Genomic DNA, 17,690 nt, shown 5'->3' with positions numbered 1-17,690 from the left:
CAGCCTATTTGTCAAAAAAAATTGGAAAATGAATCAAATATGTTTTGGTTTGCCTAGGACCACTATAAAAATAACAAGACAGCAGCTCTGAAAATTAAAGCACAAAAAGTCTTTAATGAGTAAAACAACTGTTAATGGTGCTCCAGAGCAATTTATCACAATCCAAACCTCATAAATTTAATTACACATTGGCACAAAATGTATCATATACTGCGACATAATAATAAGGGTGAAAAGATTACGTCACTACTTTTTCCCCACTGGGTTTTGCTTATTCAATTTTATTAATTAGTATGATTTTCCCAAACTGAAATAATTTTATTGCTTAGTTATAATTTTAATTGTGCTTTTTAATGCTGGATATTCAGATATAACTTTGCAGAAATTTACGTTTTTAATAATTTACAATAGTAAATGTATATTGTACCACTTACTCCTTCATTAATTCTGTCTTTTTATCGAAAAGAATTTAAAAATGAATCCAATATGTTTTGGTTTGCCTAGGGCTGATATAACTAAATGACAAGACATCAACTCTAAAAATTAAAGCAAAAATAATCCGTTTTTATACTTTAATGAGTAAAACAACTGTTAATGGTGCTCCAGAGCAATTTATCACAATCCAAGCCTCATAAATTTAATTACACATTGACACAAAATATATCATATTCTGCGACCTAATAGTGGGGGCGAAAAGATTACGTCACTACTTTTTTTTTCCTCCACTGGGTTTTGTTTATTCTTCCTCCTCCGGAACTGAGAGAAATGAGAATCTTAAAAGAACGAGCAATTCTCTCTATTAGAGAGCGATAAAGTAGCCAACTGTGGAAAAAGAAGGAGAAACTGAGTGAAAAAAGAAAAAAAGAATATTGTCGGCAAAACATCAACGCCGATCTTCATCTGTTCATTTAAAGTTAGAACCGCGCTGGTTCTCCTATCTAGGCGAGCGTTGACAGCGCTCCCGCCCGTATCCTTATATGGCGGCTGGAACTATTTTAGCAACAGTGCTCCATGGATGTAGCTTGCTTGAAATCATGACGACAACATCTCGCCTTTTCTTCATTAAATCTCTTTCTTCTTGCAACCTGAAATCTCTACCTGCGAGCTTATCTCATAGTAAAGTTCGACAAGTGTGTCTCACGGAATTCTTTTTTCCCATCCCGTTTTATTGCTTGATTGATGGCAGCGTCTAAACCCTATTGATTGTGAAATGATGACTTCATAGTTATCGTTTTCTTTCATCTAAGAGTTTCGTTCTTTTCAAAGAATTTTATTGTCTGACTTTTGTTTAGAAGTTTTATTTTTGAAGCAAACGATTAAATATTTTTTTTAATTTTTCTTAAAGAAAACGATATTATTTTTAAAATTTTATCGTAGTTAAAATACACAATTATACTATGCAATTTGTTTAAATAATTAAATTAATTTAAAACGGTTCCCATAATTTGTAGACCTCTCGTTCTTTTAAAAACATCGTTGACTGCCAAGACAAAAATTCCTTTTTTGCTATTAGATCCGATTATAGGTTTTGTATGATGAATTTTGATATAAACAAGATATTTCTGGATAAAAAAATTGGATTTGACTTCAAGGAATACATCATAAAGTCATGTGAGTAAAAAATTTAATTTTTTTTAAAGAATATTATTGTTAAATATACTATCACATTTCTGAAGAAGATATAATTTAAAAATTTACTTTATTGGTAATTTAAATTTTTAATAACTATTTAATAAATTGTATTAAATATTAAATTCAAATTATTATTTTATAGACTCGATAAGATTTGGTAAAAGCCTATTATGAATATCCATCTTATGATTTGAAAACTATTTTAAATAATTTAGTTATTGTAACTTAGTAGAAAATTAAACCATTTACTTTAATAGATGTGATAATTGCCATTACTCTTATGTAATTTTTTTGAAAATAAATATTTTTAATTATTTAAATTTATCAAGTTAGAGTGTTATTAAAATTAACTAAAACAAAAATATCTCGATTATAAATCAAATAGAAAAACTTATTTACTTTTGATTTTAATAAAGTGATTAAAATTGTTGTATAAGTTAACTTTAAATATAATCATAAACATACTTACGCTTGGTTTAACGTTAGCATGCTCACTAATTATGTGAGCTGCCATTACGTAGTGACGTCAGTTACATTTTATCATAGTGCAGTCGTTGATTTAACTCGTAGTCAGACAGTACACGCTGTAGAACACGATCCATGCTGCCCTGATCCTACTAAGCTTTCTGCTGAAGAATGTAAAGCTGTTCATTATGGATTGTGCTCACCTCTTTTAAAACTCCCCTCTTTTTCAATACCACCAGCTTCAACCTCATCTCCGCCATCCCCTGTGACTCCTAAAGGTAGTCTTTCATCCCCTTTGTCCTCAACTCCCAGCTCACCAGGAACACCAAAAGGAAACATTTCAACTGTAGGTGAGATTTTCAATATATCTACACCACAAAATAAAACCCCTTCACCTTTGTTTACTCAAAAGACACCCATTTCAAATCCACAAAGTCCATCAGTAGGTGATATATCCAAAATGACTTCACCAACAGTCGTAACATCAAACTCGGCTAATGCCAACAAAGTTGACATAGAAGTTTTGGATCCTGTCAGCTTGCTAGCTGTTGATCTGGAAGGTCAGCTAGAAGCTCTGGTTAGCTCGTTCGTTGCTCAAGATAAAGTTCGTTTGGCTGCTCGTAAAAAAGCAGAGTCCGCAGCAGGAAACTCAAAAACTTCTGCTGGCAAAACTGTTTCTTCAATCAAAAAGTATGATAAGAAAGTGAAAGTAAAAGATGACCGATCATCCGATGATGATTCGCTTTCTAGTGATGCTTCATTATCTGGAAAGTCAAATGGCTCCAGTAAAAAGGCTGTAACTCAAAACCAAGTTAAGCCTTTGTTGCCTGACACTACAGACATTGCAGGAGACACATCGCTAGAAGGTGCTCTTGACCAGATGAGTAAGCATTTAAATACCTTTGCCGCTTTATATGAAGAGAGTTTGCGCGAAAGGGCAACTTCTCCGCCTTTGAAGTCATCAGTTTTCCCAGCCTTAAAACCTTCTCCGGAATATCAACAAACTGGTGTTAAAGCACAGATTACAAAATTCACTTCCAAAGAAAAAGATGTTTTACAAAATTCTCCTTCGAATTCTCTTGAAAGACGGCAAGTGCAAAAGCCTAGACCTATTGTTCAGGATGCATACCTGCCATCTTTGGATCCACCAAGAAGTGGTCCACTTACTTTAGATGCATTGCAAGAACTCTTATTGAATTCATCAGCACCCGAGCCAATACCTCAACATATTCAAACTACTGTTTTTCAAAACTCTAGTCTTTCTTCTGTGTCTTATAGCGAACCGGCTTCCTCAAAAAATAGTTTACCAGCAGCAGCTAGCCATTTTAACGAAAATTTAGTCCCTTTTATTGGAAGCGAGACCGGAAGAATAGTTGACCAAAGTAAGCCTTTGAAATTAAATGCTAATGATATTTATAACCCTCAAATTGTTCCAAAACCTGGACAAGAGCATGTCCAGTCAGCTGTAGACTATGCCATAAATCGAATGCAAAATGTCCACCAAGTAAATTCTAATAACGAAAACAAGGCAAAGCCTGTCAAAAATGGCCATCTAGTCAGCGAAGCTAAAACAATGTGGGAGAATATCTCCAACCAAAAATGGAATGAACACTTTGTCACAACAGATATTGACAGTAATATGGCTGACCCTTTGCGGGACTCATATCAGAGAGGTGGCCATAAAAGAACTCTCTCTATGGAGGGACTTTTGGATGTTCCTAGTCCATCAATACCTCATCCTAAATTGACCACTGCTCAGAAGCAACACATCAAAGAGAGATCTCTGTCACCAACAGACCGCCATTCACATACACCTATTCGTCCATTTTTAACCAAAGGTTCAGTTGCAGAAAGAGTGTTACTATTTGAATGTGCTCCTGACAGAGCTCTGGAAAGAACATCCAGTGGGAATAAAACGAAGTCTAATTTGATTAGCACATGGAGACCTGGGACTAGTGATGTACAGACAAAAACTCAGGTAAATATTTTTAATTATTAATCCAGTACTAATACTGTATTTTTATTATAATGCTTGAATATTTATCTGATGAAAACGTATAATACAAGTTAGCTACGTAGTTCGTTTTTATACTCTCTAACTGCTTGTTGGGGCTTGAGATTATCTCATGACACGGTTGTTTGTTTTTATTATTTATTTAAATGCTCATGAAATTGATTCAGTCATTGCATTTCAAGAATATTCTTCCCTCTATTTAAATAAATTTCTGTAGTAATGGTTAATAATTTACAAGCTAAGGAACAAAGGTTAGTTTGAAAAGATCAATAATGATTACTTTTCTTACCATTCTTAATAGATTAATAATTATTCTTAATAAATAAACTAAATTTCCTACACATTTTGAATTCAATTTCGGCAATTTAATTTAACATTTTGTGTACTATATAAAAATTTATTAAGATTTTATTTTAAATAAAGATATTTTTAAAAAGAGTTTTTGAAGAATATCAATAAGTGTGAAAAGATAGTAACACACTTCCAATATAAATACACGTATGCATAACTATATTCTGTGATATTATGCATGAGACAGTTTTTAAAATGAAAATAGTTTGTGTGTTTATAAAATATTTTCCTATTCTTTAATTGAAATGATTTTTTTCGTAATAATAAAAATAAAAAACTAAATTATTCCTTACTAATAATGTAACTGTTATTTTATTACATACGAAAAAAGAGCAATATTTTTTACTATATTTTCTGGCATCACATTTTTTTCCCTTTGTGGAATCTAAACCTAAAAAGCACCTCACATATCGGAATTCCCTAAATCAAGTCAGTATCTTATCTTGGAAGCATATTTCGTCAAGCTTGTCAGCTTCTTTTCCCTCATAGTAACAAAGTGAAGCATATAGGCTCACTCAGTAAAATGTTGCTAAAATTAAGTATCTTACTTCCAAATTTTTCCTCCTGTATAAAAAAGTAGAGTGTTTGTCCCAAAAATACTCTGTAATCTTTATGAATTATTCATTTTGCATTTTTAAAGTGTATGTAAGTTTATCGTTAATACACAATTTAAAAAGTATTTTATCTCAATGCTTTTGAATGCGTTATAATAAAGTATGTATTCAAAAGATGAAGTTATGTATGACATGTGAAAAATTATTACCGTCATAATTTACCGTTAAAAACACATGAATAATTCACGCTAAAAAAATGTAGTTTTCAAAGCTTTATTCCTAACACAGAAAAAAATTAATGGGTTTGAGTTTTTATTTTATTGTACATCATAAAATAAATTAAAGTTCTTAAGCTGCAGAATTAAATGCAATTTTCTCAGTAACTCCAGAGCCTCAGAAAGCAGCCTTGCATGTTGCCACAGGAGAGATCCTAAAATTTATTTTTTTTAAATCTCAAGAATGTTTTTAAAAATTGAGAATTAAAAAAGACAGAACTGTAAAGATTTGAAAAAAAGTTTTAACTATCAAACAAACTTTATTTCAATGATTTTTAATGTCACTGAAATGTTTAATAGTAAATTAACTCACAATTTAATTTTTAAGAATAGCTACTTTTCAATATTTTGTCGTTTGTTTATTTTCTTTATGAAACTTCAATGATATTTTTAAACCCAGATCCTTCTTTTTCTTAATCAGGAATTAATAATGGCTAATAAGTAATACAATGGGTTCAATTATTTCTTTAATAATGAGGCTCAACGTGAGACCTTATTTGAGAGCCTTATTTGACCTTATGAGACCTTATTTGACCTTATTATTATTATATTTCATCCCTCCCTACTTTCTGACAGTAATTGTAATTTGATGATCAGTAAACACTGCATTTGTTAGTAATTTTTGCAACAGTATAAATTTTTCAAAACATAACTTTTTCAAAAGTGCACGTTTTGTCTTAGTTAATTATGTAGTATTAAAAAGGGTATTTACTTCATATATTATTTGTTTATATATTGAAGATGTCGAATTAAATATCGAAATAAAGTTTTCAATGATTTTAAGTTTTTCAAAATAAAGCAAATAAATAAATGTTTATTTTTTTTTCCTGAATCGTGGAATAAAATATTGTTTTATTAACTTACTCTACATGGAGTTTATGTATTTTTCTACACCACTTAGTTCTTTAAATTGAAAAAGATATAATTATATGAGTTTCTTGGAGAAACTAGCTAACTTCACCAATTTTGTAATTCAAAAATATTCCTTTGTTTTAAAAAAATCAATTTAAGTACAGAGACTATTTTTCCCATGGATAAACATTAGACATATAAATATATATTACTCTTCATCGTATTTTAATCTTAATACAGTAGTTTTTTTATCTTAAATAATTTCAGAATTAATTCCAGCTTCAAAAAAACATATTTGATCACTATCAATCACGTATAACATAAAGTAATATAACTTAAGCATATCATCAAACATGACTTAAATTATCAATCATTTCAGACTTTCTTCTAATGCATAATACCTCAAGTGATACGTTCTTTTGAAAATTGATTTCGGTGTTGTTAATAGTTGTTATGCATTTTCATCACTATTTAATAATAAAGATATGAAATTCTGATAATACAATTTCGAACTTTCATTGAAAAAAATTCTTTTTTTTTCATAAAAAAATTTAATTTAAAAATAATACTTTCCTGAAAATATGTATTTTAACCACATACTCATTAAATAATTGCTTACCTAATCAAAACCCTTAAAACAATTACAGCATAAATTAAACATAACTTAAGTGAGACTTAATAACTTAACTTAATAACATAAATTAAATAACTTCTATGATGAGAAGTTGACCTTAAGTGATACGTTGATTTTTAAGTTGTTAATAGCTGTTATGCATTTTTATCACTATTCACAAATGTGAGGTATCGAATCACGATAATACAATTTTGATCATTAATTGAAACAAAAAAAAGTTCTTAAAAAAATTAGTTTAAAAATAATATTTTTATCAAAATATGTATTTTAACAACACAATCATTAGAGAATAGTTCTTTGCGCAACCAAACCCCTTAAGACACGTACAACATAAATTAATTATAACTCAAACATAACTTAAATTTATGAATTCAATTTAAACTTTCTTCTCGAGGTGACCTTAAGTGATTCGTTCTTTTGCAATAGATTTTTATGTTGTTAATAGCTGTTATGCATTTTTATCACTATTCACAAGCGTGAGGTATCAAATCATGAAAGTACAATTTGCTCACTAATTGAAACAAAACAAAAATTCTCTTTAAAAAATTACTTTAAAAATAATATTTTTATCAAAATATATTATTTTAACAACACAAACATTATATAATAGTTCCTTACATAACCGAAATCCTTAAAACACGTATAACATAAATTAATTATAACTCAAGCATAACTTAAATTTATAAATTCAATTTAAACTTTCTTCTCGAGGTGACCTTAAGTGATTCGTTTTTTTGCAATTGATTTTTATGTTGTTAATAGCTGTTATGCATTTTTATCACTATTCACTAATGAGAAGTATGTAAACCTGGTATAAAAAAAGGTTTATGTACCTGTGGTTGATTATTAAGTTGGAATAGTGTTTGCTGATTATCATTCAGATTTGCCTTCCCACGCCTTTCTTTTCATTTTCATGTGGTGTGGAAATGGTGGGCGAACTGCTCAGCTTGTGTGGTTGTCTTTAAGGGCGGTGATTACATTATCAATGTTGGTAAACAGTACAGGGTCATACAAATGACTTCCTGGCAGTAGATACGGTTACAAAACTGAGAAGATTTTACGAACGATTTTAGTTTAATTAATAAATGATGAATACTTGCTGTTTTTATTTGAAGATCATATTTCAGTTCGAAATCATATGCGTGTAAAAAAAATCCTGAAGTGTTTCTGTAATGAACTCTGATCTTATTAAGGCAAAATAATTCTGATATCGTTTGGTGACGTATGGAAATGATTTACATCATCAAGCTATAAGTTAATGTTATTATTTAGTTCAACTTTTAAACTATTCTTAACACATGTTTGCTAAGTTCTGAAAATTATAATGAGCTAATAACAATGCGATAATTACAGTTTTTTTTACATAATATTTCAATTTAATGTCATAAATTACAATAGTAATGAATTTGATTGAATTAAGAAATTGAAATTACTAACAATTTCTACACAGCTTTTTACTTCAAAGTTTTGAAGATATTTTGCTTGCTAAATCCGGCGAATAAAAGTTTTTTTTAAAATTTTTTATTAAAAAAAAGTGTAAAAAAACAATTAAAAAAACAACGTAAGTGCTTCGTGATATATTTCGAGAAAAGTGGCTTGACAGCTATTTCTTTCTATTTCTATTGCTATGAACACTAAAATGGAATTTCGAAAAACTGATAGAGCAAAAGCTATTTTTGAAAAACGTAACAATAAGTAACTTATCATTTACAGATGCCAAATACACAAAAGAACTCATTGAATATTTTGTTGCTTACTTTGATTGTTTTATTGCATGGCATTTTATTCTAGAATGTTAAAATTATTATTATTATTAAAATTATGAATTACTGCATAGCAGCATTATTAAAATTATTAAATTTTTGAATCAATAAAATATCTTTTATCTTCAAACGATAATTTAAATTATTTTATTATTTTAGAAATCAAAATTTATAGGATTGTTTAAAATATAATTATAAATAAAAACTTTTTATTTTCAATATACATATTTTTTGTTAGAGAGTTAAAGTTCTTCCAAAAGAAAATTTAACATTTGTGATATGACACTAATAATACTTGCGAAAATGTGTGACATGGGATATGACATTCTTAATGCTATCGATATTTGAGAGCTAATATTGAATGGTTTACGTTTTATTAGTTTAATATCTCTAGTAACAAGTTTCTTAAGTTCTCCTAACTGTAATAATTTAGAAATCCTTAACATTGTAATTTTCAAAAATATGTTGAAGTCTTATGTACATAATTTATCTTAAGAATGTTTAGGTCAAATTTCAATTAATGGGGTTAATATTTTCTTTTTTTTTAAATATATTTTTCTTAAAATTCGTTTAGTTTATTTGTTCGTTTATTCGTTACATGTTACTTAAAATTTCTTTCCATTATACTCTAGTTATATAATTTTAAAAAAGTGTCATATTTATTGAATGTGAAGAAGAAAGTATTTCAATGAATTTTGAACAATGAAATCCTGTTAAAAGCGCTAGTTTACGATAAAAGAAGACAGCACAAAATTTAGATTCGTCATTAAACAATTAAATAATTATTTAAATTACTTTTTGACTATGGAATCCTCAATAAAGATTAGTTTACAATAAAAAATATAATGTAAAAAATAAATTGAGTAATAATTAAGTAAGTAATTATTTCAATTACTGTTAAATAATGGAATCCTATGATAAAAACTATTTCGATATAAAAGGATAATATAAGTTATATCATCGGCATTAAGTAATTAATATTTTTAATTATTTTGCATTATCTGATTTCTTATAAGATTCACATCTACTTATATCTTTTCTAGAAATGCGTGTCCAAGACTCTCAATATTATTCAATGTCAATTTTTACATAAATATTGTTTTTATCCTCAATTAATAAGTAATTTAACAAATAAAACTCATGTTATATTCCAATTAATAGTAAATGCTCTCAGCATAAATAACATAAATGCAATTATTACTTTGAGATTGTACTTAGTTAATGAAAATAGTTGAAAACTGCAGTACGATTCAATTCCTACTATTAGTTCACACTCTCCCTATATATATTTCCTATATATATTCCCTATATATATTTCCTATATATACAATCCTTAATAAATTACTTTTTATTCATACACTCAAGTTCAAATACATTTCTTTAAGCTTGTGGTGGATGACACTTAATGTTTATACAGTTTTTTCAAATATTAATTCATTAACTAAATTTAATTAATTAATTTTAATTTTATACGGGAATTTTTTTTCTCTTATATAAGAGATTTACTCTTATATAAGAAATATATATACGATATTTGTAAGATTAATAAGATATTACAAAGAAAATCTTTTTTTTGTTGTCCTGAGAAGGAATTACTTTAAAAAAAAATTACGTCACTTGTTTACATTATAACTTAATATATTCAGTTTAATTATAAACATTTATTCAAAACCACATTTTTCGCATTCGGGGCTGATTTAAAAATGCTATATATTCTAAAACTTCTGAAATAATGCATCAAATTATCATTTTTTCTCCTTTATTGTACATTTTTTTCCTTCTTAACTCGAGACTGAACATTCTAAATGCGCCCAACTTCTTGTCCATGGACATCCGCTCACTAGTGCATTACAAAAAGACGGCAAAAAAACTAACCTAATTTTAGAGACATTAAACTTGATCTCGAAGCAAGAAGATAAAAGAGAGCACGCGTCTCACATTCAAATGAGCTACGCCGTCTCATCGTCATTGACGCGTTAAATAAGTAGACTAAAACAACTAAACTCGTAACTTTTCCACATTGCAAACGATAGTATAACCGAGGCGATTAACATGGGAAGACAGAACTGAGCTGGAAATTCGAGAACAACGTAACATGAACCTGAATTGTTTTGTAAAAAGAAAAAAGAAAGTCCAGGCAGTAACAGTGCTAGGAAAAAGTAGCCTTGACGACAGCGTTGAATCGAGTTGTTCCTTGGTTTTTCTCTTAAATGGCATAGTACAATGTATACGCCCCATTAACAAACCGACTTATAAACTTACTACGTTTTAGTTCGAATTTAGCATAATCACAGGGAAGTATTAGGTTCAACCTTATTAGATAGAACTGAAAAAAATAAATAAATTTACGTACCATTTAATATTTATTTATGAAATTTGCATATTATTGTAAAATAAATTCCATGCTACGTAAAGATAAATATATTTCTTGTCATTTTATTAATCATTCTCATATTTAGCATGAATATATTAATACTTTTTAAGTGAACGATATTTTCTATTTAGATAAATTTATCGTTTGATACTTGTTTAAAAGAGCAAAAGATATTCGTTTGCCTTTTTGTATTTATTTAAAAGAGATTGTGCGGAACATTTTTTAGCATAACAGGTAATATTATATGACAAAGGAAAGCTTTAAAATCAAAAGCAAAATTTTCTTTTCATACATAACGTAAATAAATAAATAAAAATTAGCTGGACATGTAACAATGCAAAATAAAACGGAATTTTTTATAGAAAAAATTCCTAAGTTTGAAAGGAAGAAAAAACAAGATGGCGTTTAGAGTTGTTTCTCAGTTTCTCTTTTAAACGGTATAACAATGTGAACGCCCACTGGTATATCGTTCCATTGACTTACATTTAGGTTTTCTTTCAAAATAATAATAAAAAAAGGGCGTTCATAGAAAGGGCGCACGCGTGGGTGCTTTAGGTCGCTGTCCCTTGCGGACGCCTCTCACGATGGATCACGTGGCTTGGTTGTCCCCGAGTTGAGTAGCTTTTTTTTTTCTACACTTATCGACTCTTTCATCTTCCCCTTATTCTTAAATTAGAAAATGTCATCTTCATTAATGAACGCACGTATCATCCTCTGTTAAGTGAATGATTCGTAAAAGTCAGACTCTTGCAAAGAGTTGTGTAGTATGTTCTACATCGTGTTTGATCTAAATGTTCTTTCATAACTGAGAGTGATATTTATTTACCGTTATTCGTGTTCCTTTAATTTGATTTTTTTTATTTATTTTATTTCAATTTTTTTTCTAAATATTTTATTTCTAAACTATTACTTAATAGATTTTGTTTGTGAAAATATTATTTTATGGTGTTTTGAATTTCAAAATAGATTTTCACCTTAAATTTTGTTCTATGCAAGCGTAAAAAAATTAAATACTTTTATAAATTTATGTGTTAACTAATGAATCTGAAAAATTTCGTATGATTCAAAGTCGCATCTTGTTTTTGTTGTTGTTGTTGTTGTTTTTAGAAGAAAATTAATGTACCCATTTTTTTAAAAACTTTTTCATTATGTTTCCTATATCCAATTTATAAATGAAAAATTAAGAAAAATATATTAGATGAAATTTATTTTCTTTTTAATTGTTCAAAATTGAGGAACATCACCTATCCATAAGAAAATACATTTAATTTTTTTTCTCCCAAAAATACGAAATAATGTAAGACAATAAGAAAATAATCTATTTGTTTTCCAAAATAAATTTTTTGGTAAATTATCTGCTTATTGTACTATACCTAATTCAATAATTCATTTGTGTGCTATACAGGAAATTATTTTATAAATTTTTTACATAATATAGGTTAGTTAATTTTATCTAAATGACTCACTGACATATGTAAGCTATAAAAATAAATAAGAACTCACAAATATAAAAAAAAAACACTTTATCTAAGAAAAATAACTATCTTAAAATTCTTCTGCATTAGGAAAGTTTTTTATGCACTTTGATTACTACATGTTTAAATTACTAAAAATGAGCATCATTATCTTTGCTGGTAATTAGCTAAAGTAAACACTTCTTTTTTTGCCTTTTTTTCTCTTTTTTTTAGTTACGCCATTAATGTTATAGTTATGAGCTAAGTTTGTTCTTTTCCGAACAAGAATTTTTTGAAGCAATTTTTTGTAAGCACTAATTGATTATTATATTATATGTATACATTATATTAAGCAAGCTCTCCAGAAAATCTTATTAATTTATTGATTGAATATTATCTATAACAACCTCTCTTAAAAGTTTTAAACATAATTATGTTTTCAACTTTAGTAAACTTTAATAAAATCCGTTTATAAACCTCAAGATGGGTTTTGTAAAGCTCAAGTTTCTAAATTTGTCACTGATTTAAAAAAACAACATATAGATGAGTAAAAATTTTATAGTGAACGTATACAAATTAAATCATTTTCAAAATAAAAATATGTATTGCTTAAACTTAAAAAATTTGAAATGTTCAGAATTTAGTTAATTTCAAACACCCCTCTATACGCTGAGAAAAAAATTGCGGTCAAAACTACCAGAATACGGTAAAATTTACCGTGTTTCTGGATCCACGAGAACACCAACAAACTCAGTGATTTCTGCCGATGGACTTAGGTAATGATTTCGATAAAATGAACAAAAAAATATGATTTTATAATAAGTGATAAAATGTGGCAAATATGGTAACATTTGGTAATTTTATCATGAAATCTTAGAGCAGGGTATAAAAACCATATGTTCTATTATATTTAGTTTTCAGTATTGCTTTTTTTACTAAATGTGTGGTAATAAGAACAATATTTTTGAAAACTAGAATTTTCGGTAAACCGTTACCATAAAAGCGAATTTATTTTCAATTTTGCATTCTTTATTAAATGTGTGTTTATAAGAACAATTATTTAGAAAAATTGAATTTCGGGTAAGCAGTTACTATAGGAGAGGATTACTTTTCAGCTTTGCAGTTTTTACTAAAAGTGTGGTTTTAAGAACAATAATTTTGAAAACTAGAACAAGCCGACTAATAAAAAAAACTTAATTCTGGTTAATAAAATTAATATATACTGTATTTGAAACAATTATATGGCAATTTTTCAGCTCATATGATAACGGTTTGTCAAAAAATTTACTTTTCAAAATTATAGTTCTTATTATCACACGTTTAGAAAAAATTCAAAACTGAAAAGTAAACTTAACAAAATAAATTGTTTTTATGCCGTACATGAAGGCATTAAGATAAAATTGCCAAATTTTGTCACAGGTTAAAAAATTATATTTTTGTTGTTGCTGTTGTTGTTAATTTTGCCTAAATTATTGCCAAAGCACTCCGGTAACAGTTACCGAGCGTTTGGGTGTTCCCATAGAGCCAGAAACACTGTAAATTTAACATATTCTGGTAGTTTGGGCTGCATTTTTTTTCTCAGTGTAGAATACTCGCAGTAAAATAAAATATTTGCGAATATTTTTAAGAGAGTAAAGTATTCTCTAAATATTAATTCATTTAGTCATTCATTCATTCTCTAAATATTAATTCGTTTTCTAAGAATCCACGTGACCCACAATTTTCCAAACTCCACCATAATAAAATAGTTTCTACTCTTGTTTTCATTTTAAAAGTATACATTAATGCGTAAAATTTTTAATCTTAAAATTCTTTTACCTTTTCTGTTATTTTTAAATTAAATTTTAATTTAAAAATAATTACATTCTTGAAAATCAATTATAAAAATCATAAAAATAATAATAAAACAATTATATTTTTGATCATGGCTCAGTAGTTTCTTCGGATTTTCTCAGGTCATTGACTGTCTTGCTTGCATCTCATTCCTTCGTTAACAGCACAAATTATTTTCATAATTAAAAACCACCTCATTAAATATGCAAATCTTTTTCTAAGGAGATTTTTCAAGCTCTGCAGGTTTTTCAGGGGGGAAAAAACGAGGTGTATAATTTTTTTTATCAGGGGTTTCCTGGAAGTGAACCACAGACTATTCAACCTTTTCTAGTTATTCTCATTTAAACAAAAGAGAGCGGCATCGGCGTTGTGAAGTTTACGGGGCAATGATTTTCTTATCTTACGCCATTCGAAAATGTATTTATAACAACCTCTAAATAGAGAAGTCTTGTTCTACGACGTAAAGGATTACACAAGATTTTTTTTAAACTTTCTTGATAGTTCGTCATTTTGAATGAGTTTTGTCACCTGAAAGCATAATAATGGATTATATGGCACATACTTAAAGCTAATGGTAAATTTTAAATCTGAAGTAAGATTTTGATTTATATTTGTTCAGTGCAGGGTTTTTTATAACATACTATGTCCGTTAAAATTATCAGTCAATATTTGATACATAATATCACTAAAAATTGCGATGGGTAATATTTTATTTTCATTCCATAAAGCAATTTTCAAACGCAGTTTTTTCATTGGTTGCTTTAATTAGTTTCACTGTTGTTCTTATTTTCTCATATTACTTAATTACTTTTATTGTGTTCTATCATTTGTATGATATGTGGAAAGTTGTTGTCTTTCTTCCGCATTGTTAGATTTTCATTGCTGCAAATCTTGAAAGTGAAATATCTTATTTTTTATAGTTGTGTGTCAAAGTTGGTTAGATAATTGCTATTCACCCTATATACCAATATTCGTATAGTATTTATTTCACTATTTATGTTAATAAAACATAGATATTTCTTATGAAATGCTACATTTGAAAAAATGAGCTGCATTTTGCATTTTTTTAAAATCTTTTTAATGCACATTTTAATGCAAATAGACCATTTTAAAATTAGTTTTAATGCATTTATTGTTTAATGAATTGCGCATTTATATTTGCGGGTGAAAAATATCATTATTAACAGGTCATAAACTGGTGAAGAATTTACAATTCGAACATAAGACTCTCTCTCCACTTCTCTTCCCTTTTTTTTCTTCTTTCTTTTAGTCTCAAAATTTTTCTTTTTTTACAACAATATTTTCCAAACAATTTTAGTCTTACAACTTTCAAGAATTTATTTTTAAAACAGTTCGTAATCAGTTAATTAGTTGGTAGGCAAGAAAGTACTATTACCCTTAGATACAAAGCATAAAAATTATAGTTTTCTTACATTCATATCATGAAAAAATAACGATATAGCTGGTAATTAACGATTATCGTGTTAAATATTTGTTATTAAAAAATATAAAAGTGCGCAACTAGAGAAATCTCAATCTTCTATTTTCTAACTAATTCAAAGTTGAAAATAAGGAATACTCCAGTAGAATATTCTCTGTACTAATACATAAGTACCAATTTCCATTTACTTTACAATCCTTTTTTTTTTTTTCCACATGTGATTCATTCAAAGATTAGAGAATAGTAAAATTTAACAATAAATTTTACAATTCACTTTCCTTTGGAGGTTGATTCATGTATATAATGTTGTCTATTGCGCATTCAAGTGCATAAATAGTTCACGAAAAAATTTTGAGCACGCTAAAGTCGAAGGAGAAACGTATATACGAAACTAATAAAATGAAATTATCTTTTGCGGTTTTCTTAGACATTAATTCCGATAGGTTTCTTTTTTATTTATTCTCTTTAAATATATTTTCAATGTAAATACAAGTAATTTAATGTTTAATTCAATTTAACGAGTCTAAAGACACATAAACTTTTATGACATAAAAATCTATTTGAATGCAAATTAATGAACATTGAATTTGAGTTTTATTACTCATAAGCACAACTATATGAAAAGATAATTATCTTTTTATGGAAACTCTTAGATTTTAAAATTTTAAAAAGTGCTGTGATTTTTCATGCACATCGTTAATGCATGCCGTTGCATTTACCTAGGTATACATTTCTAATTATGCGATACCAAATGAGTACATGTATAAAATAAATACGAGATCATTTATAGCCTTTGATTTAAATAACTGAACGTAATATTTTTATCAAATTGTAAACGATTTAATTTTTTCTATAAACGTCTTAAGAAAAAAATAGTGCGGTAAAAACTACAAGAATATGGTAAAATTAACGGGGTTACTGGCTTTATTCTGATAGAAAAACCAATAGCTCGTTAATTTCTAACGAAGTGCTTTGGTAATACTGGTAAATTTAAAAATAAAACATGGTACTATAATGTGAGATAAAATTAGACAAATATGGTAAAATTTGGTAATTTTATCTAGATACCTTAGAACATGGCATAAAAACCAGTTATTCGGTTACATGTATTTTTGAGTTTTGTATTTATTACTAAATGTTTGATAATAAAAACTATGATTTTGAAAACCACTATATCAAGTAAAGCGTTACTAGATAAATGGAAAATTTACCAAATGAATTGTTAAAACACCGTTTATTTGGGTTTTATTAACCAGAACCATACAGTTCTGCAATTTTACCACAATTTCTTTATCTGTACGTTGTTTGCTTACTTAAAAATAATGTTATGACTAAGATTTTCAAAATGCAAAACTTTCTTCTAGTTTTATTTCTAAAAGTAATACTTCTTTGACTAATTTTTTCACAAGTTCTCAAATTATTTATTTATTTTTAGTTTAATGCAATCAATTAATATTTTGTCCGAGCTATATGTGAAGTTATGTATGGCTTGAAAAATAATATTTGCAGCTAATTTATTTTTAATTTAATACACACTATTTAAATTTAATTTATAGAAATAACTTTTCATTACAGTACCAAAATATGTAGATATCTAGAAAAATAGAAAAATTTCCTTGCAAGGAATGATGTTTAAACAAAACAATAAATTATTCGAAATGACCGAAATAATTACAAAAATATTATGAGTTGAAAACAACGCTTTTAAAAAAGAATAAAACATGCAAAAAATTTAACAACATGCAAAAAATTAATTTAATTTGAAAAATAAATTAATTAAGTACAAACTTTTTTTGCCTTTTTTTATTATAAGAATTATTTAATTGCAAACGCCGTCAAAAATATATGAACAAAAATCAATAAAAAAAACTAGTATAATTGAACCATTTTATTCCATAAATTTACTAGTAACCTTGACTGGTGTATCACTATTAACCTTATTTATTTAAATATTTATTTAAATATTTAGTCATATTATCATGTAAAATGATACCAAGTTGAACATTATTATATTTTGAATATATACGATACAATTTGAACATTATTAT

The 17,690-nt window shown here is 27.5% G+C and overlaps 1 protein-coding gene across 4 annotated transcripts in view; it reads left to right on the top strand.

Annotated features, from left to right (window-relative positions):
* The first annotated feature begins 917 nt into the window (after nucleotides 1-917).
* Nucleotides 918-17,690, top strand: part of LOC107446821 (uncharacterized) — a 69,489-nt gene continuing 52,716 nt past the window's right edge. For 3 of the 4 annotated variants that reach the window (XM_087157723.1, XM_087157720.1, XM_087157722.1), the window contains exon 1: nucleotides 946-4,075. In XM_087157723.1, the coding sequence (XP_087013849.1) occupies nucleotides 2,120-4,075 (1,956 nt within the window). In that variant the 5' untranslated portion in view covers nucleotides 946-2,119. Of the gene's footprint in view, nucleotides 4,076-17,690 lie in introns of all 4 variants that reach the window. The other variant, XM_087157721.1, reaches the window with a different exon arrangement.

This window comes from Parasteatoda tepidariorum, chromosome 2, assembly GCF_982258835.1.
Source record: "Parasteatoda tepidariorum strain Cologne lab strain chromosome 2, Ptep-v5.0, whole genome shotgun sequence".
NCBI classification, from domain to species: Eukaryota; Metazoa; Arthropoda; class Arachnida; order Araneae; family Theridiidae; genus Parasteatoda; species Parasteatoda tepidariorum.
The sequence above is the reverse complement of the archived record's forward strand: the minus strand, read 5'-3'. Positions and strand labels throughout refer to the sequence as shown.